The 19027-nt window shown below is 45.0% G+C and overlaps 1 protein-coding gene across 1 annotated transcript; it reads right to left on the reverse strand.

Moving 5' to 3' along the window:
• Nucleotides 1–774: 774 nt before the first annotated feature.
• Nucleotides 775–16136, reverse strand: LOC138641990 (protein QNR-71-like). Its single transcript, XM_069729860.1, has 11 exons — nucleotides 15899–16136; nucleotides 13162–13314; nucleotides 12941–13084; nucleotides 12699–12863; nucleotides 5947–6105; nucleotides 2576–2932; nucleotides 2299–2472; nucleotides 2117–2219; nucleotides 1839–2041; nucleotides 1331–1418; nucleotides 775–999 (listed from the first exon to the last, which is right to left on the reverse strand). The coding sequence occupies exons 1-11, from the start codon at nucleotides 15963–15965 to the stop codon at nucleotides 849–851; spliced, it is 1764 nt and encodes a 587-aa protein (XP_069585961.1). The 5' UTR covers nucleotides 15966–16136; the 3' UTR covers nucleotides 775–848.
• Nucleotides 16137–19027: the final 2891 nt, after the last annotated feature.

The following is a 19027-nucleotide window of genomic DNA, read 5'->3' on the forward strand; positions in this document are numbered from 1 at the left end:
ACCCTGAAGGGCGGATCCCCTCTTGTGGTGCGGTCATGGTGACTGAATAAATTGCGCCAAAGTTTGGAATTTTCTTTCACCACTCCCAAAAAAAAACAAAAAAAAAAAAAACGCAAGTGTGGGATTGCACTTTTACTGCACTTGGGAATTTTTTTCTCCCCGCTTTCTAGTACATGACTTGGTAAAACCAATGGTGTCGTTCAAAAGTACAACTTGTCCTGCAAAGATTAAGCCCTCACATTGAGAGGAGAAAAAAATAAATAAATTATGGCTCTGGGAAGGAGGGGGGGGGGGGGGGAGCAAAAAATGAAAAGCTCTGGGGGTTAAAGTAACATTACACAATCGGTGGATTGTACTTAAAGCTTAGAGTGCAGATAAGACCTTTGCTAATGCAAGATTTTTTTTTTTTTTATCTAAAACCTCAGTATTCAAGTTAAACTGGTGTGTTTGCACTTTCTGATAAGTGGGTTTTGGATTGCAGTTTAGGTACTCTGCCTCAAGAAGGGCCTTTTATGGCAGACATAGACAAGGTAGTGAACAGCCTTTTTAAAGCTTACTCTAAACATATGTATGGAATTTGCATCCAAACATAATGGGCTTGAGGGGTGAAGTCCTATAGCTACTTAATATTAACGGTCCTCTTTAATACAGCAGCAGTTACTGGGCTGTAGACTTTACCTGCCATAGTGTCTTACTGAGTGGACTGTAAATGGTCACCTTGTGGATCAGTTAGGAGATCCTGCTGTATTGCATATTAGTTTTAGACAGGAAACATTTTAAATAACAATGTTTTATTGACTGCAGCTTCACCACCTTAGATGGAACAGAATACCAATACATGGCAGACATTATATTATTGTAGCCTTGCTTTTCAGAAGAGGATCATGCTCATGGTTTCTTTTGAAGAGAACATCCTTGACCTGACTGAAGTACACAGCAATTCCTTGACCACCTTGTCCATCTGATGCATTGGCAATAGGTTTGTATTCCTTGTATCTCCTAGAAAAAGAACAATGTATGCCATTTATCACAGCATGCATAAGGCTGGTCTAATTTATGGACTAGATGTGGGCTTGTCAGGCAGCTCCTGCACATCAATCTTATGCAGACATACAAATCTACAGTTTCCAGTGCCTTGTTTTAGTACAGTCATCTGAAATATAGGTTATGGTAATTCGTATTTACAGCAAATTGGATGACAATTTGTTAACCCATTCTAACACCTGTAGAGTATCCATATCAGGGAAAAAAAAAAAAAAAAAAATCCCCTAAAGATTGGATTGCAAGAGATACCCAAAAGTCATAATAGAGTGCTGGAATACCAACTTACCTGTACAAAGCAACACCAATCACCAGAGCGACAAGGGCTACAAGAGCTAAGGGAATAAGTACTGCAGAAGCCGTCTGTGGTGAAGAACCTACAGAGGGGGGAGAAATGGAGACTATGAAAGGCTTAGTCTTTAATTTGCATAAGGTTTAGATTCATGCGAGATCACATTTGATGGTCAAGAATATTTCTCTCCTTACTCTCAAGAATATTTGTAGTTCTTGACTGGAGTAACTGCTATAACTCCTTTAGACCAGAGGTCCCCAACTCCAGTCCTCAAGGCCCACCAACAGGTCATGTTTTCAGGATTTCCTTTGCATTGCACAGGTGATGCAAATATTACCTGGGCAAGACTAAGGAAATCCTGAAAACATGACATGTTGGTGGGCCTTGAGGACTGGAGTTGGGGACCCCTGCTTTAGACCATAAAATAAGGGGATAGGTAGAATAGCTAGGTCTACACATCAGAAGCTACTATAGGCTAGATATTCCCTAGTACAGAGTCACTCACCACCATCTACAGACACCAGTGTACTGGCAAGAGCCAAACTTGCACCATCGCTCAGTGTAATATTGACACAGTAAGATCCTGGTTCAAATGCTCTTCGTAGGGTCAGTAAGCATTGATCAGAAGCTGGGACGACATCACAGACCATGTCTTGAGGAATCATGCAGCTGGCATCTGAGACTATTGTGCAGGCATCTGTAGGCAGGCTGAGAGAACAATGGTCATCTCAAACAGGGAACAGCATTACAGGTTTGGCAGAAATGGGTTTTACAGAGACATACCTTCCTTCACAAGTTACCACAAAGTCAATTAGAGAGTTTCCGGTTGTAGATGTGGATACCTGAACACTGGTCATCTCAACAATGTTCACCTCAAGGATACCATCTAAAAGTTAGTGATGTGAAGAATTAAGGTTCTTGGGCCTGTATTGCAAGAATCTCTATAGAAGTGTCGGTCAACTCACCTACAACTGTGAGGTTGTTGTGGTAATAGCCATATCTATATATGAAGCAGTCTGGGGCAGGAGTTGAATATGGAGTGGTGGCATGGCTGCTGGTAACATGGCTGGTGGTAACATTGGGCATCTCAGTGGGCAGAGGAGTTTCAGTCTCAAAGGATGTGAATTCTGTAGAGTTACCTGCAAAGAATGGTTGCCATTATGTGATGCAATCTTACATACAGGTTACTACACACACTATCCCAGTTCATATTATTTAGATATTAAGGCTATGCCCACTTACCAGTAGAGTTGGGAGTGGTGAAAGGAGTGGTGAAAGTACTGGTGGTAGTTGGTAGAAGTGTTGTATGGATTGGAGTGGGTGTAGCTGGTTTACATGGACCTGGAATGGCAGCTCTGATGGTCAAATTAACACTGAAGTTTCCAAGCTGGGTATAGTTATGATTAGAGACTGGGCTGTTGGAAAGCGAATCATTCCCATCACCATAATCCCAGGCGAAGGTCAGTTTAGCTTTATCCAGATAATGGCTCGGATCATGGATTCGGATGTCAAACTCAATTGGTGAATCCTTAATAAAGATGTTGTCTGAGGAATTCTTGTCATTCTTCTGAGAAAGCTTCACATAAAATGGAATTTGATCTTAAGGGGAAAAAAAAAAAAAAAAAGAAAAATCTACAATATAATTGTCTATGGGTCACTTCCATCTGTCTTTCTGTCTGTCATGGATATTCATTGGTTGCGGCCTCTGTCATGGAAATCCAAGCTGCTGATTTGCCATGACCAAACGCCCATGACCAATCAGCGACAGGCACAGTCCAGTGGAAAGATGGCTGCGCCTTCCTCCCTGCAGTCAGTGCCCGCTCCATACTCTACTCAGCCCTCACAGGGTTAATCGCAGTGTTAATGGACTGCTTTATGCCACGGTGTAATGCACTCCATTAATGCAGCAATTAACCCTGTGTGACCAACTTTACTATTCTAGAAAAAAACTTGACACTCAGTGAGAAATTATTTTGCTTCTTTTTATTATTAATGCATCCAGACAAAGTTGACGAATAAATGTTTTTGGTCCGGCCAAGAACCTTCAGAGAATTCTTTAGCGTGAACTGGATGTAGAAGCAATCTAAGAAGGTATAAGGAGCGTCCACAGATTATATAGGTTATATAACAGCCTGCTGCAATAGGCATGATCTGAGATATGGAACACCAATCACACAAGGAGGATAAAGTGCCGGGGTATGTGGCAACATCAGTTTCAGAGGCAAAGCGCTGTGATCAGTGAGGAGGAAGGGTGGCAACATGCTGTGCAGCAGGGAGGACACTCCTTACACCTTCTTAAGCTTTAGTCACACTTAACGACTTACCAACGATCACGACCAGCGATACGACCTGGCCGTGATCGTTGGTAAGTCGTTGTGTGGTCGCTGGGGAGCTGTCGCACAGACCTCTCTCCAGCGACCAGCGATCCGGGGAACGACTTCGGCATAGTTGAAACTGTCTTCAACGCTGCTGAAGTCCCTGGGTAACCATTGGGTTACTAAGTGCAGGGCCGCGCTTAGTAACCCAATATTTACCCTGGTTACTGTAAAAAAAAAACAAAAAAAAAACCACTACTCACATTCTGATGTCTGTCACGTCCCCCGCCGGTGTCCACGGGGTTTAAAACTGCTTTCGGCAAGAGCGCTGCTAATGCACACGCTGCTGCCGAGAGCTTCCCTGCACTGACTGTCAGCGCCGGCAGTAACAGCGTGTGCTCTGCTTTACGGCCGGCGCTGACAGTCAGTGCAGGGAAGCTCTCGGCCGGAGCGCATGCATTAGCATGCCAAAAGCAGTTTTAACCCTGTGGATGCCAGGGGACAAGAGACATCAGAATGTTAGCATGTACTTTTATTAACTTTTACAATGGTAACCAGGGTAAATATTGGGTTACTAAGCACAGCCCTGCTCTTAGTAACCCGTTATAACCCTGGTTACAAGTGTCTGGAAGTCTACATCCAGTTCACACTAAAGAATTGTCTGATGAAGGTCATTATTGTTTTATGGGTTGGAGACCCCACTTGAGCACCTTCAAAAAAAAAAAAAAAAATATTGAGTGCTGTGTTCTCTTCTACAACTTTTTACTATTGATGCTGTGTATGCAGCATCAATAGTAAAGAGATCTAATGTTTCAAAAAATAAAAAGCTTATTCTCACCCTCCGAGGTTGCGTGCTGTCCTCGGCAGTGTAAGCGGCAGGTTCCGGTGCTAAGGGTTGTATGCGAGAAGGACCTTCCATGACGTCATGTCATGTGACCGTGACATCACAGGTCCTGCGCTCATACCAACCCTGGGACCGGAAGCTGCCGTGTGCACCGCACACAGGCGCCAGGACTTCAAGGGGCCTTTGGAGGGTGAGTGTTTATTTTCAGTCTTATTTAACCACGCATATAGTGCCCACATTGCTATATACTACGTGGGCTGTGTTACATAATGCGTGGCCTGTATTAACACATCGGATATTCTAGAATATGTCGTGGCCTGTGCTATATACCTACATATTCTAGAATACCCGATGTGTTAGAATAGGGCCATTATCTAGTATATATATATTTTTTTTTTTCCACCCAAACCTTCTGCTAAAAAGGAATAGGTCACCAATTTTTTTTTTTTTTTGTCATCATGTGTCTTCAGAGCATGGTGCAGTGGGTAGAGAATGATTCAGTGTATAGTTTACTGGTTGCAGCAAGATAAAAAAAAAAACAAAAGTTGAAAACCAATCTTGATTAGGAGTAATATTAAAAGCAGTGCATTTTGAATAATAGATATAGTATAGTTATGAAGCCCTAGCACAAATAGATCTCCCGATAGCATTTAAAGCTAACCTGTCACCAGGTTTGGCCGATTCAAGATACAGCCATCACCTTTCAGGCCTTATCTACAGCATTCTATAATGCTGTAGATAAGGCCCCCCTATCTGACATGAAAGATTACTTATTTTCTTATTACTTACCTGTTGGGCATTCCAATGGGTGTCAAAGGTCTGGGCCTGGTGCCTCCCATCTACTTATGATCACTGCCCTGCTGCTCACTTCATAGCTCCCTGGCATGGGCGCTCCTGCGCAGGCGTACTTATCTGTCCTGTTGAGGGTAGAGCAAGGTACTGCAGTGCGCAGGAGCCAGGAAAGGTCAGAGGCCCAGCACCTGCGCACTGCAGTACTTTGCTCTGCCCTCAAGGCAGATAAGTACACCTGGGCAGGAGCATGATGCCTGGGAACCATGAAGCAAGCAGGAGGGCAGCAATCATAAGATGGGAGGCGCCGGACCTGTGACACCCATTGGACTGCTCTGCAGGTGAGTATATTTAAAAAAAAAAAAAAAAATAATTTTTCAGGTCGGATAGGGGGCTTATCTACAGCATTATAGAATGCTGTATATAAGCCTTGAAAGGTGGTTGCCATATCTTATATTGGCCAAACAGGGTGACAGGTTCCCTCTTATTGAGAGAGGAAACAGTACTGCATGATACGCAATGGGCTGTACATAGCCTTCATGAATGACCCTCTAACTGCTAGACAAAGAGGGTGTAACACATGTCCCCTTTTAAAAATCCTAGTAGACAGCTACCATATGTGTCAGTCTGTGCTAGAGTTTAAGGGCCCAGTCTACTCCACTCACCAGTTACTATATAAATGCTGCTCGCTTTTGCAACTGGGTAATGTTTCCGGTAACCTCTTCTGAATACAGTGACTTCGATCATTTGTGTGCCAGCTGTGATGTTGGTAGTATTTATGGACAGAATGGCAGAAGATCTCCCCATCTGTTGGTAATACTGGCCTGATCAGAGGGAAGGAAAAAAAATAAATAGATGTATACAAGGTCTTTAGTCTGGGATGTGTAACATTCTAGGAGAGCACAAGCATCAACATACAGCAGTCTGAACTACCAGGTTCATGCCTTTTAAGTCTACGTAAATATGTAATAAGGTGGGTGGGGAAATATTTAGGCCATGTTTTAACTTTATTAATGGGCGCAGCAGATGTCAGTTACATATATGTGAAGTAATTGGACATGAGAAAAATACATATGATGTAACTCAGGAGCTTCAGACAGTTTCTCAGCTATACAGTAGTTAGATGAGAGCTTGTGATCAGCGGTTTGACTGCCATCACCTGTACAGGGGATCTTTATCCTTGTTATGCAACAAAGCAGCAGGTCAGTCACCTAACCATCACTCACCATGAGACTACCAGGAAAGCATTAAGCTACTTACTGGTAGCGGCATTTTTCGGAGGCCCATGACAGCACACGAGAGAGGGGATCCGCCCTTAAGGAACAGGAAACCTACAGATACAAAAGGGCGGCACCTCTCCCCATGCATCAGTTGTATTTCAGAGCCTGAGAGGACTGCCGCGGTTAGTGGTACACAAATATACAATATATACATTATATACATTTGAAACAAAATAACCCATTATTGTAATAAGACACCATACGTGAGATTTACATATTACGCTATATACATATCAGGAAGTGCTACCCCCACGTGAATAGGGAGGGAACTAAGGGTGCTGTCATGGGCCTCCGAAAAATGCCGCTACCAGTAAGTAGCTTAATGCTTTATTCGGACTCCCATGACAGCACACGAGAGATTTACAGAGATGTAAGCTACCTTAGGGAGGGACTATAGATTGTAGCACCCTTAACCCAAAGGAAAGATCAGAGGAGGACCCCAAATCCAACCGATAGTGTTTAAAGAAAGTGGAAGGGGATGACCATGTGGCCGCCTTACATATCTGCTCCACTGACACTCCAGATCTTTCTGCCCAGGATGACGCCATGGCCCGGGTGGAATGTGCCTTTAGGTTCTGCGGAGCTGGCCCCCCACCTGCTGTATAAGCTAGAGAGATAGTTTCCCTAATCCATTTAGCCAGTAAATATTTCGATACTCTAAATCCTTTCTTTGGACCTTGGAAGGAAAGAAGCAGTGCCCCATCCTTCTTCCAATTATCAGTAGCTGAAATATACTGAAGAAGAGATCTCCTGACGTCTAACGTATGAAGCTCCTGCTCTTTAGGATTAGAGGGGTTAGGAATAAAGGATGGTAAAACTATCTCCTGTGATCTATGGAACCGTGTCGCCACCTTTGGCAGATATGCTGGGTCTGGTCTAAGGACTACTCTGTCTGACAAGATTTCAGTGTATGGAGGAGCTCTGGAAAGTGCCTGTATATCCCCTATCCTGCGAGCTGAGGTTATGGCGATCAGGAAGGCTGTCTTAAGTGTCAACATTTTGATCGAGGCCTCCTGCAGAGGTTCAAAGGGGGGTTTAGTTAGAGAGGACAGAACTAAATTTAAATCCCATGGAACTGTTCTGTCTTTATGCAGTGGTGTAGATCTACTAACTGCCTTCATAAACCTCGCTATCCAGTAGTTATTCGCTATATTACAGGAAAACAGGGCACCTAAAGCTGAGACCTGTACCCTAAGGGTACTAGGAGAGAGTTTCAACTCGAACCCCTTCTGTAGGAACTCTAGGATTTGTTGTACTGGCACCCCGTCTTGGATATTAAACTTTGAACAAGACAAGAACTTTCTCCAAGTCCTAGAGTAGATTTTCGTAGTTATTTGCTTTCTACTCTTTAGGAGCGTCTCCACCAAGTTTGGAGAGAAGCCTTTTCCCACTAATAGTGACCGTTCAAACACCATGCCGTCAAATGGAGCCCCGTCACTTGTGGATGGGAGATCGGTCCCTGCGAAAGCAAGTTCGGGATCTCTGGCAGTACCCAGGGGACCGCTACAGACATTGTCTTGAGCCAGGCAAACCAGGTTCTTCTGGGCCAAAAGGGGGCGATAAGGATGACTTTCGCTCGATCCTCCCTGATTTTCCTCACCACTAGAGGTATCAGGTTCAGTGGTGGGAAAGCATAGGCTAGTGGAAAATCCCATTTTATGAGAAACGCGTCTATCGCCAGGGGATTCTCCCTGGGATTTAGGGAGCAAAAAAGTTTTACTTTTCTGTTGTTTCTGGTGGCGAATAGATCCACCACTGGTTGACCCCATCTGCGGACGACAAGGTTGAAAATGTCCTCGTTGAGAGACCACTCTCCCTGTTTTAACACATTTCGGCTGAGGAAATCTGCTGCCACATTTTCTTTTCCTTTGATGTGAAGAGCTGTCAAAGATAGAAAATTGAGCTCTGCCACCTGGAACAACCGATCCGTGATCCGCATTAAAGTTTCGGAACGAGTTCCCCCTTGCCGGTTTATGTAAGCGACCGCCACTCTGTTGTCCGACAGAATTCTGACGTGCTGGCCCTGCAGATATACGAGGAATTTTTTAACAGCCAGTTCAACCGCCAACAACTCTCTTTGATTTGATGAAAATGTTGTGAAGGGTTCCCACTGTCCCTGGACCACCATGTCCCCCATATAGGCTCCCCACCCTGAAGAGCTGGCATCCGTGGTTATCACGTGGGTGACATCTATCATCCAGGGAACCCCTGCTGATAAATTTTGTTTATCTAGCCACCATCTAAGGGAATTCAATGTTATCGGCCTCAATGTCAATTTTCCATTCAATGCGCCTCCTAAGGCTCTGTCATGGAACAGGACTTCATTTTGTAGGGACCTGGTGTGGAACTGAGCCCACTTAACTGCTGGGATGCAAGATGTGAGTGACCCAAGTAGAGACATTGCTTGCCTAAGTGTCATGGAAGGTGTATTGATTGCTCTTAATACAAAACTCTGAATTTGGTCCATTTTCTCTATAGGGAGGAGACACTGCTGTGTCACTGAATTCAACATTAACCCCAGGAATTTTTGAACATTTAGGGGCTGTAATTTAGATTTTTCAAAGTTTATGATCCAACCCAACCGTTCTAGTTTGGTTTTAGCAATCTCCCATTGTGACAGACAATGATCTACCGAGTTACCTACAATGAGGAAATCGTCTAAGTAGGGGACTATAAGGATATTTGACTCTCTTAAATGCGCCATAACTTCCGCAATTATTTTAGTAAACACCCTAGGTGCCGAGGTGATCCCAAAGGGGAGCGCTCTGAATTGAAAATGTCGAATCCTACCCCCCATTAGTATCGCTACCCTCAGGTATCGTTGGAAATCAGCATGAATGGGTACATGATAGTAGGCATCTTTCAAATCCACTACTACCATGAAACAGTTGTTGAAAAGCATTTTTATTGCCGAATTGATGGACTCCATTTTGAAGGTATGTTTCACCAAAAACTTATTGAGACCCTTAAGATTTATAATGGTCCTGTAAGATTTATCAGGCTTCTGGATTAGGAACAGGGGAGAGTAAAACCCTTCCCCTGCCTGAGAATACGGCACTTCTACCAAAACATTTTTGGAACAAAGAGTCCTCACTTCCTCTTCTAGGGCGAATTGTTCAGTGGGAGATGAGCGCCAGGGTGTTAACCTAAATTTGTCCTGTGGAATATGAACAAATTCCAGCTTGAGACCATGGGAAACAGTGTCTTTTATCCAAACGCTGTTTGTGATTTTCGACCACTCTGCCGAGAAATGCAATAGTCTCCCTCCCACTGGAATTGCCAGTCATTGGTCTTGTTTTTTATTTTCCGTCTGGTTACGGCGAAACATGAGACCTGTACCTCGCTTTCGCCTATCCTCCCATCTGGGACGATCTCTCCCTGGTGAAAAAGCTCGCTTTCCTCCCCGGTTGAACCTTCTTTTGTTGAAGGGACGACGGTATGGATTGAACAGGTTGGGAAACTTTTTCTTATCATCTCCTGCTTTCTCCAGGAGTTCATCCAGGGTAGGCCCAAATAAATATTCGCCTTTACAAGGGATAGCGCAGAGCTTCGCTTTTGCCTGCATATCCCCCGGCCAGCATTTCAGCCATAGGGCTCTCCTTGCAGCATTAGAAAGTCCTGCTGCTCTAGCTGCCAACTTTACGGAGTCAATTGAGGCGTCTGATAAAAAAGCCGCCCCCTCCTGGATTACAGGTAATGCTGAGAGAATGGACTCTCTAGAGGCCCCTTGTTTTAATTGGGTCTCCAACTGGTCCAGCCAGACCATCATTGACCTTGCCGTGCAGGTTGAAGCTACCGCAGGTCTTAAGGAGCCAGCTGCCATCTCCCAGGTTCCCTTCAGGAAGGTATCCACTTTCCTATCCAGGGGGTCTTTAAGTGTTCCCATATCTTCAAATGGGAGAGAAGATCGTTTAGCTACCTTGGCAATTGCTGCATCCAGCTTGGGTGCTTTCTCCCAGTTACCTACTGCTGGGTCATCAAAAGGGTATCGGCGTTTTTGCGCAGGTGGTAAGGAGCCTTTTCTCTCAGGTTTCCTCCATTCCCTATTAATAAGATCTTGTATTTTCTCATTTAAAGGAAACACTCTGCGCTTCTTTTGCTCCAATCCACTGAACATCATTTGTTCTTTGGATAGTTGAGGCTTGGGTTCCGATATACCCATTGTGCCTCTGACCGCCTTTACCAATTTGTCTATCCTTTCTAGGGGTAGGCAAAACCGAGCAGCGTCTTCTTCCGAAGAGGAGGATGATGCTGCTGAATTGTCTGATTCTTCGGACTTGTCCTTTTCCACAGACGAATCAGATGCCCACTCAGTTCTCTGCCTAGAACCTCCTGACTGTGAAAGGTTTTTAAAGGACTCTTTGACCTCCATTCTAATCATCTCCTTGAGACTGGCCGTAATAGAGGAGGATTCTTCGGCTACCTACGGGGATAAGTAAGGTAGACTAGAGTGTAAAATCTACATGCTATACCCCCTCCCCTCCTTCCAGAACCTCACCGTCTGCTGGATACAGGGGTCACATAGTTTTTTAGGGTGTGAGTCAGGCAAGGGAACCCCGCAGATGGCACATTCCCTATGCTTCGCCTTACTGACGTTTTTCCTTCCCTGCATAAAACACATGAGGGGAGACTAGTCACTAAGTGAACTTTCTCGAAGATCACTTACCAGTGGCTGCTCACACCCAGAAATACCGAAGCACGAGGGGGATCCTTTTTGACTGACCCTCCAGACCCCTGTCTGGAGGAGCTTCTGCGGCCCGAACCATCGCTCCTTTTTTCATGTTCCTTCTCCTTGGGTTTCTGGGATGCTTGTTCCAGCAGCACAACCTGCTGATCCTGATCTGAATCCATTTTCAGTAAATTGGAGCCAGAACCCGGGAACATGCTGCTGGAGCCGCCTTATAAGGCCCCTCCTTCGGTCAGCGCACCTTGCCCAGCTTGCTTGTTTAATTTTCCCGCCCCCCCGCAGCTGTGGGGAATCAATCATCGCTCCGGAGGGATTGCGGCATGATCTCCGGTGGGCGCCGCCATCTTGGAGCCCCCGCGCATGCGCAGGAGCTCACCGATCCGGAAGACGTCGCTGGCTCCGCCCCCCGACGTCACCACAGCTTACAGCGCTTCCTGTCAGCGCTGCAGCTCTCGTGGAACGCCGAGGCCGGCCAGCTACGATCCGATCGGCGCCCCCCAGATGCCGCCGCGCTCCCCCCTGCTCCAGAGAGACCCACAGCCCACGGGAAGGGCGACTTACCAGACGCTGGCCCCGGAGACCGGACACCCCCTGGCGACCGCTCCTCGCTGCCTAGTCACCGCCGTGCCGCCCTGCCAGGGCCACCGTGACTACTTCAGGTACCCGCACCGGCCGAAGTGGGAGACCCTCTCGCCACCAGAATCGGTCCGGCCGGCCTGGACTCCTGTAGTATCTATAGGCATCCAGTCCCTTCAGGAACAGGAAACCAACTGATGCATGGGGAGAGGTGCCGCCCTTTTGTATCTGTAGGTTTCCTGTTCCTTAAGGGCGGATCCCCTCTCTCGTGTGCTGTCATGGGAGTCCGAATAAAATATGAGATTAGTGCTAGGCAGCCCCACAGAGAAGGCATAGTGCGATGTCAAGAGTCTTAATTTGCTTCATTATGAAAATGCCCCATTCTGCTGATCAGTGAGTGCTCAGACACCAACTATTCATCAAGTTAGGACCCATCATGTATATAGGCAAGGATTTCGTTCACTGGACAACGCCTTTCAGGCACTGTCATCCAGGACCACAACCCTGATTCATCGACACTGGTGGCATTAATGCTTGAGAGGGCGTGCTGCAGTCAGATGCTCTCGATTCATGAGGTGCACATGATTTCATGACTCTGGTGTAGCATAAACCACTTGATACATGCTCCAGAAGTTTTAATCAAGTCAGGGACTTTAGACAAGTGGTGGCATCATGCCCCACATCTCAGCTCCACCCATTTTGACAGAGCTGGGAGAATTGTTGTGAAGACCCCAAAACTCAGGTGCAACTCTGAATCACTTCATTTTGCATCTTATCAAAGCTCTTAAACCAGGAATCTGGTGTGAAAGCTTTGATGAATTGGGCCACCCAACATGCTCTGTAGATCCATCTTAAAAAGACCCACAAGCCTTACCTTGGGTGGAGAAGATATAGATGAAGTTTTGGCGTCGCCAGTGCGGGTGATGTGGGAATGGTTTTCCATCTGGAAAGTTACTGGAGAAACTGCAGTTTCCTTCATCACAGAAGTCCATCCACTTGGTCCAGTTGTACACATACTGGTCAGAGAAGCTGGAGGAAGCTACAGAGACAACGATACTTCATTGGCCTCATACCATAATACAGCATCTAATCTATAGCCGCTCGCTCCGCATTTACCATTTCCACATCCCCTTTCGTATTCAATGTCTCCATCTTCATTCTCTCGCTGACAGCGGGGAAACCGCAGGGTCACAGCAAAAGTGATATTTGACCCCATCAGCGCAGGGCTGTCACTGGTCAGCAATGCCACCACTTTGCCACCTAGACAGAAAGGTTAAGTCAGCATAATATCAAGTCATTTTCAGTGAAATTGAGCCATGGATACATTTGAGGAATACCTCTCCAGCAGTTCTCCCATCTAGAATCATCAGACTTCCAGGCAGGGTAGAGTTTCTCATCCCAGGAGTTGGTCTCAGGAGACCAGCCGGCAATATGGTTACTGTGACCTTTGGAACCAGATTTCCTGCCAAACTCCATTACATCATGAAACCCTGTTAAGAGGCACAATGTAGGACAGTAAAAGTCAAATCTTCTAGAAGCCATCCACACCATAAATGTAGATTTTCACTTTCCCCATCTCAAGATTTACATCTGGACCCATGCATTACAGCAGTCTTGAAGTACTCAATCCACTAGTAATGAGCTATGCATTTACAACAGATTTAGCCTTGAAGGGAGTCTGACAAGAGTCATTGATAGATACAAAGATAATATAGGACAAGATAGCCCGATTCCAATGTTGTGCCAGTTTACTGGGTGCAAAGGATATAGTACACCGCACACTCTATGTGATATTTGCAAAGTAGTGGAGAATTTATTTACAAGTGAAACTGTGTTACATGGAAAAGCGACCAGAGGTAATTATAATGACGTTTCGGCCCTACCAGGGCCTTAATCAAACAATCGCTTAGATGTGCACAGAGGAGAGGAGAAGGCATACACTTAGATGCCTATCAATTGTGCGTGTAGTAACGCTAAGGAAGCCCAGAGGTGGGTACTGCTAAGTGGAGAGGCTAAGCGGCGCTCCCTGCTGCTGCCGCTTAGCCTCTCCACTTAGCAGTACCCACCTCTGGGCTTCCTTAGCGTTACTACACGCACAATTGATAGGCATCTAAGTGTATGCCTTCTCCTCTCCTCTGTGCACATCTAAGCGATTGTTTGATTAAGGCCCTGGTAGGGCCGAAACGTCATTATAATTACCTCTGGTCGCTTTTCCATGTAACACAGTTTCACTTGTAAATAAATTCTCCACTACTTTGCAAATATCACATAGAGTGTGCGGTGTACTATATCCTTTGTACACATGGGGCTTACAGAGCCCACTACACCAGCACCTCGCTCCCTCATTATCCTGAGTGCGCGCCAATTTTCTTTACATAGTTTACTGGGTGCAACAGTTGGGACAGCACATACAGCCAGCAACGCCTACACAGGCTCTTCATGTACATGGTCTATCTACAGTGAGCTGCTTATCAGAGGGAGAGGTGTGGTCAGACTGCTTGGCACAAGGGAGCTAGTCTAAATGGTAACAAAAAAAAAAAAAAAAAAAAAAATATATATATTTTTTTTAACAATCACACAGATTTCATGGATCTATTTATTAGGCTGTCTCAGCCCATACGTCATGCTGCCCTTCGATTACGTGAAGCTGCTGACAGATTCCCTTAAAAAAAATGGGAACTTGTTGCTTTGGTGCCTATAGCTGCTCATGCCGACCCCATATGTCTGAAAGCTGGCCACAAAATATTACATGTCTCCCAATAAGGTGGCCAGGCAGCATTGCAATGTTTAACTGCAGATTCGTGTTATTCCCTTTCATATTATAGAAGGGGGAAAGGGACATGTTAGTCTGAAGCAGCAAAATAGCCAAGACATGATCAAAATTTGCACAAAACAGAACTTGATGCCTCAAATGCAAGTCTATGCCCATGGCTACAAGTCATTTATGCTGATGGTTTTGTTAACACGTTTGCTTTAATTTGTTGGCTGTACAAAAGCATTTAATGTTCACATCTCTATGCTGCCCGCCTTACAAATTTTAGTCAGGAGCGGTCGTCAATTTCTGCCTCTGAGTTGGGGCCATGGAGCACGGCCTTTACACAGCAGTTATATCCTATGGATGCAGTAGTTCTCTGACCAGAAGCTCTGCAGGCTACTTTACACATCAGTTCCCCCCACATCAGACACAATCTGACAAGTTTAAAAGAAAAAAAAAAAAAAAAAAAATGAGGATCCAGCAAAAGTGGCCGCCGGATCCATTTTTTCCCCTCAGGCTTGTATCAGCACCGGATGGCCTCACATTTCATCCATTTTGTGCAAGATCGGTCACAAATTCATTTTCTGGCAGCCGGAGAAAAACAGACTTTTTCTGTCCATTGGAAAAAAAAAAAAAAAAACCCAGACAAAACGTGAGGTGAAATGGAATCCGGCAACAGAGTCCCTTTTATTTAAAACAAATTTTGCATTTTCCATTCTGGGGTCTCTTTCTCTCCTCCCCAGAATCCAAAATAGCCGACATATCCACATACTCAGATCCAGAAAAAAAAAAACCTGGTTTGAAAGTAGCCTTAGGGGTTTGTGCTCTTGGACTGTAGCCTACATAAAGGCAAGGGTTGTGTTTGTTTTTTAGACAAGGGCTTCCATTTACAGCAGATACTATTGTATATAAGACAAGGAATGCAGATACTGTACATAAACTGAACAAGGCACCAGCTCAAACAAACAATGCCACAAGTGATGATACAGTGAAGTCAGAAGGAACAGTAACCGCATCATATATGCCTAGGGGTAAGCTCATGAGACCCATGGCCAGTTCATACAGACCACAAAACCAACCTATGGTGTTAGTCAGGAACAAGCCATCCCCCACCCCAATCTAGAGGATACACCAATACAGCAGATTATATACACCCATAATGAAGTTGTACAAGACATCTCCAATAACCTGTTTAGAGAGTTGTGTCAACAGGTCAAACTAGGCTTGGTTAATCTTAAACAATCTAGGTCTATAACGTACATTGTGGATCTTGTAATACTAAAGTGTCTAACCACCAACATGGTTAACCCCTCACTTACTTTTTCCTGCCTGGATGCCAGAGCCTAGGCAGAGCAGCACCAGCCCTCCTACTACTACCACCAACATCCTGAGAAGTGAATGAGCTGCTCAGGGATCTGCACAGGAGCCTTTAAATTGGGCTCAACAAGTCACAGCTGCAAAAAGTAGCAGTAGATCCCCATGATCCCTCCTCCTGTTTATGAAAAGCCTGCAGGCCCATCATGTGATGGAATCAGGGAAAGATGTCTGGTTTTCAGTGCAGAAGGCTGCCTCCTGCTCATGTGCTTATGAGTCACTCCCAAGAATCGCAAACTTTTTTTCTAAATTTCTTAATGCTACATTTACATGAGACTTTTTGCATCATGAATTTACCACAAATCGTCAGGTTTTACCAGTGCGGTTTATGGAGATGAAATAAAAATGCTGGTAAAGCGGCACGGAGACTTTATAGATGAAGCAAATCTCACATACGTCTTCCTTTATGGCGCGCTCCACACTCTTTATTTTGTGTAGTTTTTAAAGCCAATGCTAAGAGGAAATGAAAAAGAAAAAAATTATGTCTCAGAGGGGAATATATTCTGGCATTTAGTATGGTGGTCTTAATAATGGGAATAAACAACCGCAGAGTAAAATGTGTCTGCAGTTTGCCATTTTCACTGTTTTTTTTATTCCTGAAGTGATGTTTTATGCTTTATTTGGGATGTTTCCTGAAGTGTTTTTTAATGCTTATATGGCTGGTGTTTTTGTTCATTTTTGTGGGCATTTTTGTGCTTTTTATAGTGATTTTTAAAATCTTTCCAAGGATGTCACATAGGTGAGGTGAGTTCATTGGCTGTGAACACCCAGGACCTGTCTGATGGCACTGTGAGCAGGACAACTTTCTCACGCTCGCGGTGCCCTCAGAGGGGGAATAGGAGTTCACAGGGAGACACCGAGCACACGCTGCTCAGTGTCTCTGCTGGATGACAGGCTGTATATAGTTGCATCAAGCAACCATGCAGCCTACCATCTAGATGTAGGAGAGCTAGACCCTTTATGGGAAAAATGGATTACCATCTCTGCGGAAAGGGGAGGAATATTGTTTTGTTTTTTTTAAACTCTTTTGTAGATGACAAGGGCATCGGTGGGATGGGCAATGCAATAAGTATGGTTTAATATTTATTAAAGGAGTCTGTGTCATTTTTTCAATTAAAGGACTTTTTTTCTGGGTGTCTGGGTTTTTATTTGATATGACTATGGGGTTAGTAATCAGGGCGTCTTATTGACGCCTCTCCATTATTAACCACGGGGCTTGATGTCACTTGATGACAATACAATGTGTATGGTAGCATGTATAATTGGTGGAGAAAGGTTGAACTTGATGGACTTTTTTCAACATATGTAACAATGGTTTGTATTTTTTTCCACACTCCTCCTCCAGACTTGATTCCTGGGAAGTGGGAACAGGAATCAAACAATAGTGGGGTAGACAGGAGGAGGAGAGCATAAAGAAGAAAAGATCAGGACAACATTGAGTGCAGTATAGGGAGAAATAGTGTCTGACAAGAGTGTGTGGCTAGGTTTGGTACTTTGTATCTTGGTCTCCTCTACGCAGCTGTAAGGCTATGTGCACACGTTGCGGGTTTTGCTGCGGATCCGCAGCGGATCTGCAGCTGCAGGTCCGCAGCAGTTTCCCATGAGTTTACAGTACAATGTAAACCTATGGAAAACAGAAAAGACTGTGCCCATACTGCAGAAAAAAACGCATGGAAACGCAGTGGTTTACATTCCGCAGCATGTCAATTCTTTGTGCGGATTCTGCTGCGGTTTACACCTGCTCCACAATAGGAATCCGCAGGTGTAAAACCACAGTGGAATCCACACAAAATCCGCATAAAACCGCGGTAAATCCGCAGGTAAAACGCAGTGCCTTTTACCTGCGGATTTCTAAAATCCGCTGTGGAAAAATCCGCAGAGGTCCATTCTACGTGTGCACATACCCTGAGGCTCTAGCAGGTACGCGGGATGCAGTGACGAGCAGGAGGCAGAACAAGAGATAACGGGATTTTTATGAAAAGGTATTATTACAGTTAATACTCCACGCAGGGAGAAAGATATTAAAGTAATATGAAAGAACAAAGCGTATGCAAATAATATGGAGCAATATAGATTTAAATAAACGGGTTAACTTATCAGCCTGTGGTTAGCGGACGGAGGAGGCTGGAAAATCCCATGATGGCGCCGTAGATGATGGGAAAGGTCTCTGAACTAATTCCGGAAAAAAGGTGAAGCACTGACTCTTTACGGTGGCAAAATATCCTGGTCTTTCCACGCGGAGCCTTAAGGTCCTGGAAGGAGGAACTGTTCGGGTGGCTGTCTGTGGTACCGCGACAGATGGATGAAGTCACGGAGAAGAGGCCGCTAACAGCCTCAACGTGCACCGTTTGGGGAATACTGTCTCGTGCACTGGTGGCAGTCAGCGGTACAGTCCGTTTTGTATTACTAGAGTCGGAAGCAGTAGGGATTTTGGTCTCTGAAAGTACACAGTCTCGCGGAGAATGAGGGAGTGAAACAAGGCCCTTCTCGTTGATGCCGGATTGCAGAGAGGAAGTCAACTTTCTCCTGTCTCACATGCTGTCTTCCCGCCAAAGCCCGCGTCCTCGTGCACGCAGTCCCTTTTATCTGAGACATGCCCTCTACAGTCAGGTGCAAAGGTCTTCCAGTCAGAAAATGCTTCCCCCAGCAACAATAGTGACAGCCCCGACAGTTCCGGCCCTGACACGAAAGAGATATCACTAGCCCGGTCTATCTCCCTACACAGCCTCCACAACATGCCGGACAATGGATAGTGGAGCTGTTGATTAGAAACGAACAGCAAGGCACTGGAAGAGCGTTATAATCCCTTGAAGATTTCCTCCACAGTGGGTTTCACTTTTGACTGCTGAAGAATAACTTCATGAGTCAGGAGTTTGCTATTTGTCGTGTGATTATTTAATAAGCTGAGACCATTTAAATCCTAATTAAAATGTTTTCTGTGTTTATTTTTAATTTTTTCTTTGGATTCAGGATTTATCACCATTTACAAAATCATGTCACACATCTGCTTCTCACATAGTCTAATAACCTATCCCATGGGTGCATTTTTGCTCCAATTGTTTCTCAAGTTTTTG

This window comes from Ranitomeya imitator, chromosome 6, assembly GCF_032444005.1.
Source record: "Ranitomeya imitator isolate aRanImi1 chromosome 6, aRanImi1.pri, whole genome shotgun sequence".
NCBI lineage: Eukaryota > Metazoa > Chordata > Amphibia > Anura > Dendrobatidae > Ranitomeya > Ranitomeya imitator.

What these genes read in the sequence shown, in the direction of transcription:
- LOC138641990 (XM_069729860.1), bottom strand. Translation starts at nt 15,965, where the DNA reads ATGTTGGTGGTAGTAGTAGGAGGGCTGGTGCTGCTCTGCCTAGGCTCT. An exon ending in CGAAAGGGGATGTGGAAATG is followed by an intron (nt 12,864 to 12,940) that starts GTAAATGCGGAG and finishes TTGTCTCTGTAG; the next exon opens with CTTCCTCCAGCTTCTCTGAC. An exon ending in GTGGTAACTTGTGAAGGAAG is followed by an intron (nt 2,042 to 2,116) that starts GTATGTCTCTGT and finishes TTGTTCTCTCAG; the next exon opens with CCTGCCTACAGATGCCTGCA.